The sequence below is a fragment of the Emiliania huxleyi genome (assembly GCF_000372725.1).
Source record: "Emiliania huxleyi CCMP1516 chromosome Unknown EMIHUscaffold_152, whole genome shotgun sequence".
NCBI lineage: Eukaryota > Haptophyta > Isochrysidales > Noelaerhabdaceae > Emiliania > Emiliania huxleyi.
In genome coordinates this window covers 37,007-51,464 of record NW_005201069.1, presented here as the reverse complement: position 1 = coordinate 51,464, position 14,458 = coordinate 37,007, and the positions used below count along the sequence as shown (strand labels likewise).

At 67.1% G+C, this 14,458-nt stretch overlaps 4 protein-coding genes across 4 annotated transcripts; 2 read left to right on the top strand and 2 right to left on the bottom strand.

The window, feature by feature from the left end:
- Nucleotides 1–33: 33 nt before the first annotated feature.
- EMIHUDRAFT_228991 (hypothetical protein) lies at nt 34–1,263 on the top strand (the record flags this gene model as incomplete). The annotated part of the gene is made up of 3 exons (XM_005786287.1): nt 34–542; nt 693–771; nt 889–1,263. 3 exons carry the CDS (start codon nt 34–36, stop codon nt 1,261–1,263), a joined length of 963 nt encoding a protein of 320 aa, XP_005786344.1.
- A 258-nt stretch (nt 1,264–1,521) lies between these two features.
- On the bottom strand, nt 1,522–3,543 carry EMIHUDRAFT_228990 (hypothetical protein; the record flags this gene model as incomplete). The annotated part of the gene is made up of 9 exons (XM_005786286.1): nt 1,522–1,538; nt 1,613–1,667; nt 1,864–1,978; nt 2,230–2,295; nt 2,592–2,635; nt 2,733–2,843; nt 2,877–3,019; nt 3,304–3,424; nt 3,514–3,543. The coding sequence occupies 9 exons, from the start codon at nt 3,541–3,543 to the stop codon at nt 1,522–1,524; spliced, it is 702 nt and encodes a 233-aa protein (XP_005786343.1).
- Nucleotides 3,544–4,917: 1,374 nt separating this feature from the next.
- Nucleotides 4,918–6,179, top strand: EMIHUDRAFT_423574 (hypothetical protein). Its single transcript, XM_005786285.1, has 4 exons — nt 4,918–5,509; nt 5,616–5,695; nt 5,792–5,882; nt 5,949–6,179. Exons 1-4 carry the CDS (start codon nt 4,976–4,978, stop codon nt 6,150–6,152), a joined length of 909 nt encoding a protein of 302 aa, XP_005786342.1. The 5' UTR covers nt 4,918–4,975; the 3' UTR covers nt 6,153–6,179.
- A 3,032-nt stretch (nt 6,180–9,211) lies between these two features.
- EMIHUDRAFT_111458 (hypothetical protein) lies at nt 9,212–13,821 on the bottom strand (the record flags this gene model as incomplete). The annotated part of the gene is made up of 4 exons (XM_005786284.1): nt 9,212–9,799; nt 9,941–10,930; nt 11,475–11,836; nt 12,204–13,821. The coding sequence occupies 4 exons, from the start codon at nt 13,819–13,821 to the stop codon at nt 9,212–9,214; spliced, it is 3,558 nt and encodes a 1,185-aa protein (XP_005786341.1).
- Nucleotides 13,822–14,458: the final 637 nt, after the last annotated feature.

The window sequence follows — 14,458 nt, the reverse complement described above, 5'->3', positions numbered from 1 at the left end:
CCCACTACCCCCCTGCCCCTCCATTCGGTGCCCATGGCTTGCCCCACCCCACACGCAACGAGCAACTGCATCCTGCGCTCTCTCCAGCTGCTTCTCCCGCGCCCAACCTCACAAATCGATCCTGCCGGAATGTCGGACGAGGAGCTGACCGACTCGTTGAGCCGCCATTGCACTGTCTCAGCCGGCGCAGCGGTTGCGCCATCGCTCGCCAGCCTTTCTCCTGACCTCCTCGTGCTCATCTCCGGGCTTCTTCCTGGGGCCGCGGCCCTCTCTCTCGCTGCATGCTCGTCCACATTTCGCGATGCCGCCCTCTCCGAGGCGAGCTGGCGCGAGCGGCTTGAGCGAGAGATGGGCTTCTCACCCGAGGGCGTCGCGCTCTGGCCGGCTCGGGCGGGCCGCAACCCGCTCGTCGACGCCTTCCTCTACCCGCACCTGAAGCACGAGGCGCTCGAGGGTGAGCTTCTCGGTGCGCCGCGGCCAGTGCGGGCGCCGGGCTGGAGCGGATGCGTCGACCTGCGCCTCGTGATGGAGCTGTCCAACCCGTTTGCCGCGCCGACTTGGACCTTCTTTGCGGCTCCCGGGGCGGCGGCGCCGTGGGCGGCCGGCGGCGGCGAGATGCCTCTCAGCGCCGAGGCGCAGGTGCTCTGCTCGAGCTTTGAGGACGGGCGCGGGCGGAGCCTGCGCGTGCTCAGCTTCGCCGCAGAGGCGCCGCCCGGGGCCCGCTGGCTGCCTCCGACCGCGCAGCCCGCCGGCCTGCTGTCTCACGGCTGGGTCTGGCTCGCGGCGCTGGAGGGAGACGCGCACGAGGAGGGCTACACCTCGGCGCGCGGCGCGCCCGCGGTGACGGCGGTGCCGCTGCACGCCGCGCCGTCCGGCCGGTCGGGCCAGCTGACGGTGCTGTCCGAGGTGAGGCTGCGCGTGGACGGCGTGGTGTGGGCAGCCGCGAGCAGCGCCGGGGAGCTCGCCCTCGAGGTGCTGCAGGCGACGGACGTGGCGGCGGTACGAGAGGCGGCGGGCGCAGAGCCGTGCCATATCCTGCAGCCGCTCGACGACGCTATCGCCGCTTCGGAGCGAGAGGGCGTCGCGATGCCCTCCATGCACGCGCAGGCGCACGGCGCGGAGGAGCAGGCAGAGGCGAAGGACTTGCCCGGCGTGTACGAGCGCTGTCCCCACTCGCTCCCCTGCGTCCTCTTCCCCGCGAACCCACCTGCGCGGCTGAGCTTTACCACGCTCCGCCGAGCGACTTGCGTCGTTGCTTTGTAACACGCGCCGACGCGCGTCACAGCTCACAGAGTCCTCACACTCCATCGTTTCGAGCTCCGTTCCGCGCCGGACCCCGTTGCCTTTTCGCTTTTGTGCTTTTTGTGATCTCACCGCAATCACATACAAGCGCGCAATTTGTGTTTCATGCGCAATGTCCGTTTGGCTTTGGGGTTTGGGCGTCTTGGCCGCGGCACACTTCACGGCCAAGAGTGACGTAAAGAGCCGGACCGCCGGAGCGGACGTGCCGGCGGCCCGCGGTCATTGCGGCCGTGAGCCTAGCGGCGGGTGCGGATAAGGCGGCGCGTAGTGCGGCGAGCCATACGGCGGTGGGAGGGGGTGGGGCGGGTACCGAGGGTACCCGTGCATGGCGGGGTACCCGTAAGCCCCTGGTGGCGGGTACGCCCCTGCGAGACCGGGTGGGCCGCACGTCGCGTAGGGATACGGAGGCGGCATGGGCGGCCCTGGAGGCGCCGCTCGCATTGCTCCCGCCCACGGGGGCCTCCACGGAGGCGGCGGCGCTGCCCCGACCGGCTGCAGAGGAGGCGGCCGCGGCGGTGGAGCGCCCGGCGGCGGCCGCGGCACGCCCAGTGGCGCGGCTACAGGCGCCTGCCGCTCCAGCTCCTGCTGCCGCCCGAGCTCCGCCCAAGGCGGCGGCGGCTCGGCGGGCGGCGGCTCGGTCCCTGCTCCCAGCTCGCCCAGCTCCGCCATCAGCAGCCTAGTCGGGGGCAGACACGCTCTGCGCCGTGGCCGGGAGCAGAGCCCCTCGGCCCTCCCCTCCCTCGCCTGTACTCGTCGTCCTGAGAGCCGCCGGCGCAGGAAGCGCCGCCGCCGCCCGAGCCGGCGGAGCTTCCCGCCGCGTGGCGGGGCGGAGGCAGGGGCGGAGGCACGCCGCGCGAGGCCGACCCTATACGGCGGCAAAGAGACGCCTCGCCCTCCGCCCGGCCGTGCCACGCGCCCCCCCTCCACCTCTCTCCTCCGAGCGGGCCCAGCCCGACAGCGGGAGGAGCTGCGCGTGCCCCGCCCGTCAGCAGCCTGCGAGGGGCGCATCGAGGGTCGCCACGGGGCCGGACCAAACAAGCCGCTCTGCCACCCGCCGCCACCCCCCCCCCCCGCCGTGCGCGCGCGCCTCTGCTTGTCGAGGAAGCGTCTAGGAAGCGTCTAGGAAGCGTCTAGGAAGCGTCTAGGAAGCGTCTAGGAAGCGTCTAGGAAGCGTCGGGGAAGCGCCTCGCCTCTGCAGGTCGAGTGCGTCCGAGTCGTCCCGGAGCGTGCCGTTGATGCGCTGCCCCTCCTTGCGCTGCTGCGCGCGCAGCGCCTCCCCCTTCGCCGACTTGAAGTCGAGGAGGATGTCGAGCAGCGCCTTCGTCTTTGCCACCTGGTGCGCCGCCACGGGGCCTCAGCCGCTACCCCGCGTGAATACGGGTCTTGTGACGGTTCGTCTCATTCTCATCAGTGTCCGCCACCTACAGCACCGACGACCAGCCCTCGGCACCACCTCGCCGCGGAGGCGCGAAGCGAGCCGCGGCCAGCGCGACCGCCGCGCCAGTCGGCCCGCGGATCACGACGTGGCACGGCTCTTCCTCCTGCGGGCAGAGGAGGCTCGCTCAGCGTCGCACCGAGGAGAGGATGCCTCGGCGCGGCTGCTGCTCCTCGTCGTCCCCGCCGAAGAGCATCTTCGTGCGGCTCGAGCCCTTGCCCCGCACGGCGATGCGGCAGCCGGCCTCGGCCTCGAGCAGCTTCTGCGTGATGCCGCGTGTGCCTGCCGCGCGGCACGCGAGGCGGAGTCAGGCAGGCGCGAGGCGACAGGGCAGGCAGGCGAGGCGACAGGGCAGGCGTCGCCCTCGCACTCGCACCGCCTCGCGTCTCTGGCCGTGGCATGCGCGCGCGCGCTCCTCTCTGCGCGCGTGCGGGCGGCGCGCGCGTGCTGCTCTCGCGGGGCGTGTGTCGCGCCGATGACGAGCCCCACCACCGCCTGCAGCCCGTTTGGAAGCATGTCGTCCCGGAGCAGCACCTTGACCTCGCTTGGCTGACTGGCCGTCTCACCGCTCCCGCCGAGCCGGATCGAGACCATCTGCTTGACAAACTCCGCGCGAGCGAGGAGCAGCGCCGGCTTCTCCTCCTCGCTCGCCGTCTCGAGCATCGCGGTGATCGCGTCGACTCGCTCCTGCCTCGGGTCGACCGGAGCGGGAGGCTCGGCGGAGCGTTCCCACCGGCTGCGTCGCGGCTCCGGCTTGGGCTCCTCCCAGCGCGAACGCTTGGCGGCCGCGGGAGCAGGAGCCGCATCTGCCCACTGCCGTCGCCGCCGGGCCGGCTTTGCTCCTGCCGCCGCTGCGCCGCCGAGCGGCTGCAGTTCCGTTGATTCTGCCTGCTCCGTCGGTACCGGCGCTGACGTCGCTGATGCCGGCTCGGACGATGCTGGTGCTGGTGCTGGTGCCGGCTCGGACGACGCCGGCTCGGCGGGCTGAGACTCCATACTACGCGGTGTGAAAGCTACGCGGTGTGAAAGTGTGGACGCGCGTGAACAGCAGCTCCTGACCACGGCGCCGCAGGCCCTGTTGATAGGTCAGCTGATCGCCCTGGATAGGCAATGCATACGCCTAGTTGGGCCTCGGATCGCCCGACCGCGTCCCGGTGCTCTGTGGTCGGATTTGTGACGCCGCCGCACCTCGCCGCGGCCGGGGGCCCTCCGGAGGCCGAGGATGGCCGTGACGGACCGGGACGAGCTCTGGGAGGTTCAATGTCAGTTATATATTGTAGAGACCAACCATGTGCACAATATCTCTCAGTCTAGCTAAGCCTGTGGGAAGGCGATGCCGGGGCCGTATACAGCAGCTTGATGGTGTTTCGCCGGCGTGCGTCCCGGAGAGGTCCAGGACGGGGGGCCAGGGGAGGAAACGGAGGACAAGGCCGAAACCGCTCTGATTCGACTTTTCTCTTTTGACTTCAAACAAAGACACGCGCCGCAGCGCGGCGCGTGCGACTGTGAGGAGAGCGGATCCGTCAGTTAGTTGTGTTCACGCCGGGATCGTGTCCTCCACAACCTGTGCAGACTTTAGGCTTGGATCGTAGGAGTAAGAAAGACCCCGGCCCTGGGTTCCGGCTCCTAGCCGGATAGGGGGTCTGTCGCCACTGGCTGGCCCCTCCCAGATAGGTAGCAAGGTAGGTAGGTTGGTCTTGTTTCGCCCAAAAGGGCCCTGCCTACAATAGGTAGGTACATGTAGTGATGGGATCTTCACCAAACGAAACAAGTTCAACCTGCTTCTCCATGAGACATTCGGCGGCGGCTTCTCGCCGCCTGCAGTTGCAAAGATCAACCGCCTTGCGCGCAAAGGCTCAACGCTCGGGCGTTGACCGCACCGCGTACCCTCCCCACTCCCGCCTCTCATTTGTGTCACACCACGCGGAACGCATCTCCATCGCTTCGGTGAAGGGGGTGAACCGCGCCATCCTCGATCGCCGTGCAAAGCTCGCTTCCGAGCCCTCACGCCGCGCGTAGGGCCCTTAGGGGCCTAGAGAACACAACCCCCTCTCCCTTTTCTCCCAGTAAGCTAAAAGTACATGTAGGGCGTTTTGGCGCGAGTCAGGTCGGTTAGTGAACAGACCCCCTATCCGGCTAGGAGCCGAAACCCTGTGGTGAGGTAGTCGTTGGGGAGGGCAGGGTTTATTCGTCGGCGACCCTCACGCGCTTCTTCGCTCCTCGCCGTGGTATCGCGCCATGTTATCGCCACTCCTCGTGTCCGTCGGCTGTGTGGACACGCCCGCGGCTGCCAATGTGCGTGCATGGCTCAGCGCTGGCACGACGATGCTTCCGCCCGAAGCGCTCGATGACAAAGTAATCTTCTCTTCTGAGATGTCCACGATCCGTGGGGCAAGCGCGTACTCTGCCGCGGCCACGCGGTGGGATGCTGACGCTGCGGCCTTGCTGAAGCCGTACCGGACCTCGGTCTCGCGGCTTGTGCCGCTGGACGGGCAGAGGGTGGCGGTGCGCTGGCGCGCCGCTTGGGATCCGGCGTCGCTCGCGTGGGCACCGCCGCTGGCGAGACTCCTCGGGTGGGAGATCGAGCGCTTCGACCTCGACCCAGAGGTGGTTTCGAACTTTCGCTGGATGGCAATCTTCGAGCTATTCGCTGCCGCCCTTCGGACTCGAGTGCTGCAGCTCCCGGCGGCCTCGGTGGAGGGGCGGGCGGTGTACTGCCTCGAGGAGGGCCGGTGCGTCGCACACGAGGAGTCGCTCGATTTGGTCCGAACGGTGTGCAACCTCCCATCCATCTGCCTCTTCCCAATGTGCCTCTTCCCACCTGCCGGAGTGGGTGCGATTCTCTCGACGTACTCATCCCGGCGCGACGTGGCCGCAGGCCGATAGCGGCCGCCTCCGTAACCGCCGAGCAGCGGAGAACATCGCCGAGTTCCTCGATGTCGCGCGCCGTCCGGACGGGTGCGCGTGGCACCCAGCGGGAATGTCGCAGGGTTTCTTTGCACACCTCGGCCATTCGGGTGCGTCGAGCGGCAACCGCCTTGCGCTGTGCCGCAGGTCGGAGCCGGAAGAGTGGGCGGCGGCGGTGCGGGCGCGCGTCCTGTCGGGCGTGCCAGGGGCAGGTGCATTGCATCTCGAGCCGAGCGAGGTTAGATGCGCGCGCATAAATGCTCCCATTGCTTTGGTGATCGTTCCGGTCTTTTCTTCTGCGCAGGACCCCAGCGAGGGCGTCTTTGCCTTGGGCTGCTTTGCGCTCGTGGCGGCCTGCGCCGTGCGGCTAAGCGCGGGCGTGATCGGAGGCGAGGCGACGACGGAGGCGTTCGGCGAGGGCGGCGGCGACCCACGCGTGGCTGTGTGCGAGGAGATCGGGGCCAGGCGGTCGGTCGATTTCAGTCAGTGCGTGAGTGATCTCTTCTGAAAAAGCAGGTGTACAGGTTATGTTTTGATTAGCATTAGGAGCATGCGGCGAAACAGCTGATAACAGGGCGACAATCGCGGTCACGCAAAGCAGTCGAAGTCTGGCTTGAGCAGCTTCACCATTACTTCATTGTCGACCGGGCTCAGCAGTGGCATCTCTTTTTCGTAACCTACGGCCTTCTTGCGCTTCAGCGAGTTCAGCGCCGCCGTTAGAACATCGCAGTGCAGCTCGTCGGCGCGTTGAAAGAGCACCCCGAACTTGCACTCACCGCCGTGCTGTTGGAGCGTATCCATAATGACGTACTTCTTGGCCATGTTCATCATGAACTGCGGGTCATCAGCCTTCGAGGCGTCCCACGCATCGAGCTTGTCCATGGCAGGCAGCGTGTTTTTGGTCGCGGCGGCGCGGCGGCGGGTCGCCGTTGGGTGTGGGCGCTTTTTTCTTACACCCGTGCCTCTGGACCTCCGTTCACGTGCACGGGCTTCTTGAGCCACCCACCCACCCACTCACCATCCGGGGCCTACGAAGCGTTTACCCACCCACCCACTTTTTCAAGAACGGCGGTCCAGAGGCACGTGGTTTGAGAAAAAACGCAACGCGGCGGCGCGATCTGGCTGACCACTTTTTTCTTTTGCGACGCCTCCCGGAGGGCCCTTCCGACCCCTCTCGAGCCCTCCCGAAGATCCTCTTGGCCTACCACCCGAGCTCGGGGGGCGGCGAGCCCTCCTGATCTCTCCTGCCTGGACCCCACCACACCCTCCCGCCTCGCCCAGCCCTCCTGCTCCCTCTCCCTCTCGGAATCCCGGTGGACCGCTCCACCCTCCCAGCGCGCTAGCCCTATGGGACCCTGTGGAGCCCTCCCGACGCCGATCCGACGGGGAGTCGGGGACCCCTCCAGCCCTGTGTGTGTGAGCTGGTGAGCCCTCCGGTCGGAGGGGTGGAAGTGGGAGGGCTCGAGAACGGACCTCTCTCGCTCTGGGAGGGTGGAGGGGTGGTGGGTGGTGGAGGGGTGGAGGGGTGGTTGAGTTCTCTAGCTCTGTCGAGACAGCCCTACCCCTCCCGCCGTTTTAGGGCCTCTCCCCACCCGCTATGCGCTATGGATAAAGCCGTAATGCGAGCCTGAGGGAGGGTGTAGAGGATGTAGAGTGTAGAGCGCTGTAGAGCTGTAGAGATGTAGAGCGCTGGAGAGCGCTGTAGAGCTGTAGAGCTCTACATCCGCCGCGTGACGAACTGCCTGCGTTGTGAGCGATGTAGTTGTAGAGAACAAAACAAAATCTCTCTCTTGTAGAGGCGCTCTACAACGTGAAATCTCTCTGGCCCCGGCTGCGTCCCCGCGTGGCCTGCCCGATGGCGTGGTGCCCGCCCTCCACCCACCTCCCCGCGCGGGGCCGCTCCGGGGCGACCCGGGCGCCCTCCGACCAAACTGCCACACTACTATCATATAACAACAAACTCTACCATAGCGGCGAGGTGTTATGGCTGTTTATGGCTGGCTGCTCATAACACCCCATAACACCTCATAACACCTCATAACACCTCCATCGCTGTTATGGCTGTTATGCCCACCCCTACCATAACACCTCATAAAACACCTCATAACACCTCATAACACTCATAACACATCCCACTGGTTGTTACGACAGCCAGCATAACAACCTCATAACAGCTGTTATGTGTCCCACGGATTTTTCTTTTGGAGCCCCCCGCGCGCATCCCGGCGTGACGGTAAAATTCTTCTCTTTTGGAGCGCCCGCCCCGCGCCGCGTAGCTACTACCAGCCAACCATGGCCTACCGGGACCATGGCCTACCGGGATCCATCGATCGCGGGACGAGGAAGAGTTTTACCCCTCTCCCTTTTCTCCCAGTAAGCTAAAAGTACGTACAACAAACTCCCTCGCACGGGGGACTGGCGCGCACGGAGCTTTAACTACTAAAAAGCGGGAGCAGCCAGCTTCCTCCACTTGTTAGAAACCTCGAGACATGTACATGTGCATGTAGTGAAAAAGGAAAGAAAAAGCTGAGGCCTGGTGTCGAGGTGTCGAGGCCCAGTGTCGAGGGTGTCGATCGAGGCCAGGGCTCAGAGAAAAAGGACGGGAGTTAAATTGCGGGAAAGACTTAAGGTACATGAACATGTTTAAAACGGAGGGAAGCGTGCAAAGCTGCAGAGAGTACGAGTTAGAAACGGGAAGCAATTGCGTGAAGGGGGGGGGGGGGGGAGGGGGGTCTTGATTGAGAAATCTCAAGCCATCGCTCAGCCTCAGTCAGGAGGCAGGTTGATGTTATTGAATTTAACTTGAGGGCAAAAGAGAAGATATTTGGCGATCGATGCCGAACCTCGCGCCCGGCAGCGCGCGAAGCGAAAATAGCAGCGGCGAGCAGTTCGGTGTGGCCTCTCGGGCCATAACACCACATAACATGTTATGCCACCCATAACAATAACACCCATAACATGTTATGCCCCGAGAGCCATAACACCATAACAATAATGTGTCAGGGGTGCATCTGCCCGCCGGGCGGCCGGGCGGGTTTTCCGGGGAGTAAATGTAAATGTAACAGAAGCAAGAGAGCCACGAGCCACACACCTCGGTCACCGTCAGACTGTGTAATCCAACGAAAGAGAGTAAAAGCAAAACTGAGTAGTACTACTGTACAGAGTAGAGAGTACGCCATGTGGTTTCGTATATTTTTTATTCGTTTTCGAACAAGGGCCCCTTCCCAAAGTAATACTTGCGTCTTGCCAAGTTGGCAACAACGAATAATTAAGTAGAAGTAAAAAGAGACGGAAACGAGTTGGGATCCAGGACACAGACGGCATTACACGGGACGGAAACCGCCCCCTCCCACCCACCCACCCCGCTCATAGGGGCTCGCGGTCGGGGCCGGGCGGCGGAGCTCACACGAGTCGACACGCGGGTGACCGCGGCTCTCATGGTGCTGCAGAGGCTCCGGCGCATATATGCATCAAGCGCGAACCCCCTCAAAGCTCACCGCTCTGCGTGGGGCGCCACCGTACGACGCGGCCATGCGGATCGACCGGACCGACCGGGTTGACCGGCCTTCACTTGAGGAGCTTGGCAAGCGCCGCGTCGAGGCTCCAGCCGGTGGCCTGCAGCGCGGACCGCGCCCGCGAGGCCGCGAAGCCGCGCTCGACCAGCTCGCCGATGAGGGCGTCCCGCTTCCGCTCGACCCGCAGCGTCGCCCGCAGCTCCGCGACGGTGCCGGGCGACTCGCCCTCGCGCAGCAGGCCGCGAGAGAGGCACTCGTCGACCAGCTCGCTCTTCTTCATCCGGGAGAGGGCGCGCAGCGCCGCGGCGCCGCTCGGCTCCGCCCCTCCCTCCGCCGGCGCCGCCTCGCTCACCCCGGACGCGACGAGCGCCTCCTGCAGCTCCGCCAGCGCCGACCGCGCAGCCTCCGCCCCGTCCGCCCGCGGGCCGCCCGACGACGGCTCCGAGGAGAGGGACGGCTCCGAGGAGAGCCGCGTCGCCTCCGACACCGCGCCGCCGGGGTCAGCCCCCGGCCCCGCTGCCGGCTGCCCCGCTGCCGGCTGCCCCGCTGCGCCCGCCGGCCCGCCCCCCTCCGCGCGCTGCAGCGACCCGAGCAGCTCGCGCATCTGGGCAGCAGCCGCCTCGGAGGCGGCCAGCTGCTCCTAGAATCACAAGCAGAGATGCTGGAGAGAGAAGAGAGCCGGGGCTCAAGAGGCGGAGGGAGACAGCTGCTCCTCGAGCGCCGCCGAGCGAGCGTCCGCGCGCCGCTCCGCCTCGCCCAGCTGCTGCTCCAGCGCCTCCACCGCCGCCGCCTCCGCCCTGACGCGCGCCTCCGCCGCCGCCGCCTCTGCCTCCATCCGCCGCTGCCTCCTGCCGAGCTCCTCCCGCTCCTCCTCCCGGCGCTGCGCCGCAGCCTCGGCGCTGATCAGCTTCTCCTCGAGCTCGACCGATCGGCGCCGCTCCGCCTCGAGCGCCGCTGCCGCCGCCCCTCCCCCCTCCCCCTCCCCCTCCCCCTCCCCTCGCTCTGCCCCCTGCTCCGCCCCCTGCTCCGCAGTGCGCGCCGCAGCCTCGAGCGCAGCCTGCGCGTGCATCAGCTCCTCCGCAGCCCGCTCCGCCGCCCTCTGCTCCCGCGTCACCTCCGCCTCCGAGTCGGCGAGGCGGCGGCTCGCCGCAGACAGCTCCGCCTCGAGCTCCGTCGACCGCGCAGCGAGCCTGCGCGCGCGCGCCTCGGCCTCGGCCTGCCCCTGCTGCCCCTCCTGCTGCTTGCGCCTCATCTCGACCACCGCCTCGTCCGCCGCCTCGAGCTCGCTCTCCAGGTCGTTGACGTACCGGGCGAGCGCGCGCGCCGAGACGGCAAGAGCCTGCAGCTTCGCCTTTGTGAAGCCGACGACCATCTCCGCCAGCTCCCGCTCCGACCGGAACCAGACCTCGCCGCCCTCGCTGATGCGCATCGCGCCGCCCTCGACGGCGCTCGACTCGGACAGGAAGGCGACAAACTCGTCCGCCATCTCGCCGTCGCTCTGGGTCAGCGCGCCGCCGCCGGGCGGCGCCGGCCGCGCGAGGCCGCCCTCGACCGCAGGCACATCGACCGCGGCCGCGCCGAGGGAGGCGATGCCTTCGGAGCGAGCCTGGACGTCGACCGCGTTCGGCCGGATCTCCGGGATCAGCTGACCCGCCCGCTTCTTCACCTGCCAGCCCGAGTTGATGTACGATTCGGTGGTCTCCTTCACGCCCTTTGCCGCAGTCTCCACGCCGCGCAAAAAGGAGCCGGCGATGGCAGTCACGGGGTCGACCTGATCGCTGCCGCCCATAGCCGGCGCCACGCACCGCACGCGTCTGGCTGGAGGCGGCGCCAGCGCCCGCCCAGGCGAGAGCCCGGGGAGGAGGGCAACGATTGCTAGCATGTTTCGCGCGTGAAAAAACATGCAGTCTGAATGAATGAGCTTGTGTGTCTGTGCGTGTCGCTCACGCGTGTCGTCATCATCAGTCCCGCGTCCACCCATACCGCGCTGGTGTCCAGTCCAGTCCGAGCCTGACTGTTCTTCACCTTCCTACCAGTAGTGTGGGAGGGTGTGTTCGGTCGGGGCAAACTCTGTGGTTCGCGTGAGCCCTGACGGTGACGCCTCCTCTTTGGGTCCTCTTACTTACTTACTTACTTACGTACTACTTCTCCTGCTCAGATCGCTCATCGCGGCAAAACGTACGTAGGCCAGTCAGCGCACATGGAGTACTAATAGCTGACACTCCGCCCTCCCGTCAGCCTTCTCCGCAGCCGGGGTACGCCACTCAGACTTCAACCACTCAGAGCTTCTGAAAGCGCGGCTTGTACTGCAGAACTTGGGCGACGGGCGTGGAGCCGGGATAGGCCGCGGCGCCCGGGTGCGCGGCGCCGGGGTACGCGGCGGTCGCACTCGGCCACCCGTGCTGCGCGGTCTGCATCTCCAGCTCGGGCCCTCGCCTCGGCTGTGCGCCGCTCTCGCAGAGGGAGCCTCGCCGGCACGCGAGCAGCAGCAGCCCGCAGCAGCCCGCGGCGAGGAGGGCGTACCCGAACGAGGAGAGCGCGCCGCCGCTCGCGCCGTACTCGTCGCCGTCGCTGGTGCAGAGGGTGAGGAAGAGGGGCGGCGGCGCGGCTTGCGTCGTGGCGGTGACGTCGACCCAGGCGGTGGCGTTGTGCACGACCAGGTAGAGCGGGAAGCCGCCTGGTGGGTGGGGCCAGGGTTGGGCGTTAGGTGAGGGCTGGGGGTGTGCAAGGCGAGGGTGGAGCGGCAAGCCGCCGTCGTCGCTCGGCGCGAGAAGAGAGCCGCCTGGGGTTAGGGTCAGGGTTAGGGTCAGGGTTAGGGTCAGGGTTAGGGTTAGGGTCAGGGTTAGGGTCAGGGTCTGGGTGAGGGTCAGGGTGAGGGTGTGGGTTAGGGTTAGGGTTAGGGTTGGGCGGGAGAAGAAAGCCGCCTGCGGAGCGAGGGGCGGCGAGGGGCGAGGGAGGCGAGTGGCGAGGGAGGCGAGTGGCGAGGGGTGAGTGGTGGCGCCCCTCCGGCCCTGCTGCTAGTCTCGACTGCAAGCCTCGACCACCTCTCGGGCAGCCCTCTGTGAGATCTCGGGCGGCGCCTCCGCCCTTCCGCTCGTCGTCCTCCGGCGCGAGCTCGTACCGGTCCTGCAGCCAACCAGCCCGCTGGTGAAGCAAGGGACCGACCCCCTCGCACCCGCACGCTCCCGAGGTGCGGCTTGCATCTCGGCGGCATCTCGGCGGCATCTCGGCGGCATCTCCGCGGCGGTCCTGGTCCGAAGCCAGCGTCGCCGTCTCGTGCTCGCGCGCCTCGCAGCCCTCGTCCGACCCGCCGCCCGCCGCGCCGCCGCACGAGCAGTGGCATGCGTACTGGCGCCGACGCACGACGTGGAGCGCGCTGCCGTAGTAGAGTGCCGCCGGCCCCCAGAGGTAAGGGTAGCCGAGCCCGTAGTAGCCGTACCCGAGGAAGGGCGAGTAGTACAGGCCGAGCGGGCTGTGGGAGTAGAGGCCCCCGTAGCCGTAGTAGCCGCCGTAGCCGTACCCTCGCCCGGAGTAGGCGGGAGTGGCCTGGCCCCACCGGCCGGCGCCGGCGGACGAGCTCCTTCCCCCGTAGCCGGCTCCGGCGGAGTAGTAGCTGCGAGTCGAGGGGGAAGAGTAGGAGGTGGTGCCGGAGCCGGCGGCGGAGCGGCGGCGGGCGGTGTTGAAGGAGGTGGACGCGGAGGAGGCCGAGAAGCGGGAGGAGGACGCGGAGGAGGCCGAGAAGCGGGAGGAGGAGGAGGAGGAGGTGCGGGAGCGGGAGGTGGAGGAGGGGCGGGAGGAGGAGGTGGAGGGGCGGGAGGAGGTGGAAGAGGGGCGGGAGGAGGAGGTGGAGGGGCGGGAGGAGGTGGAAGAGCCGCGCGAGAAGCCCCACGAAGAGGACGAGCCGCCCCGGCTGAAGCTGCTGCCCCGGCTGAAGCCTCCCCCTCCTCCGCGGCGGCGCGAGGCCGACAAGGCGCGGCGTGCCGCCTCCTCCGTCCTCGCCTCCGCCTCCTCCTCCCCCGCCACCACCCCCTCCTCCTCCTCCGTCTTCCCCTGCGCCGAATTCTCCACCTCCTCCTCCTCCCAGCCGCTCAAGTCAAGCCAGAGGTCCGCCGCCCCCGCCCTTTGCGCAGAGCCAGCCTCCTCCTCCACGCTCTCCTCACGCCCCTCTGCCAGCTTGCGGGCAGCCGGTGGTGCGGCGGGCGGCCAGCTGGAGTATCGCCACGGGTAGTCTGTCCTGCCGGAGAAGCTGCCGCCCTCCAGATGCTGCGGGCCCAGTTCGAGCAGTGTCGTCGGCGTGACCACCTTCCCGTCGCCGTCGACGATGGAGTAGGCGAGAGTCGCGTACGACTCGGATTGGAGTAAGATGACCGGAAAGTATAGACCGCCGGCACGAAGCCCGTCCTTGGCGGTGAGCGTCATTCGCTGATCGCCATCGCCACCGCACTCGCCTCCCCCATCGATCGAGTACACGTTAAACTTCCGGCCTCCCACCGCGGCGCCGGTAGCTTGCTCAAGCGCACAGGTGGTGACCTCGAACCAGAATGGAAGTTCGCCGTTCGGCGTGCTTTGGCCCTTCAAGCTGTGGCCGACGGCGATGAGTAGGGCGGCGAGGGCGACGGTGGCGACGAGGAAGTAGCCGCACGGGGTGAGCCTGGCTGCCATGGGCGCCGTCACCTGTGTCCCCGGTCTGCCAGCGGGTTCTTTACCAGGTATAAAAGAGAACGGCGGAAAAAAGAAAAGGCGAACTTTTGACACCGGCGTGGTCGTCGCGCGACGGCGAAGACGGGGCAGGCAAAAACCAGGTACCCGGGTACCAGGTTGCAACACCTGTTCCGCACACTGCTGTGAACGCTGCTGGTTGCCGCCGGTTGAGCAGCACCCCGTCCCCATCCAGGTTGTTGGTTGCTGCCCCAGGTCCCGCACTATGTAGGTGCACTGCTTCAGCAGCGTACACCTTGATCCTGTACCGTGTTTGTTATATAAACCCCCCCAATGAACACACCAGTGAGGGAGGGCGAGACGATCGAGGGGTCCCGTACCATGCGGAATCGACCCTATCCCACCAGTGCAACAGTGCGGGTGGAATGCCCCGTTCTCAGTGCTTGTTCGGGTACGTGGCTCGCACGTCCCTTCGAGTCGCTGTGTCCCGTCCACGTCGCCCGTCGGTCGGCAAAGCCGACGACCTATGGTGCAATACAGGCCGCTCGTAGGGGAGGCCGCAAAGATGCGCGAGGCCGGCGTAGATAAGTTGAGCCTCTTGGCGGCCAGCTCGAGCACCTCCCCCTTGGTGTCGGGTCGC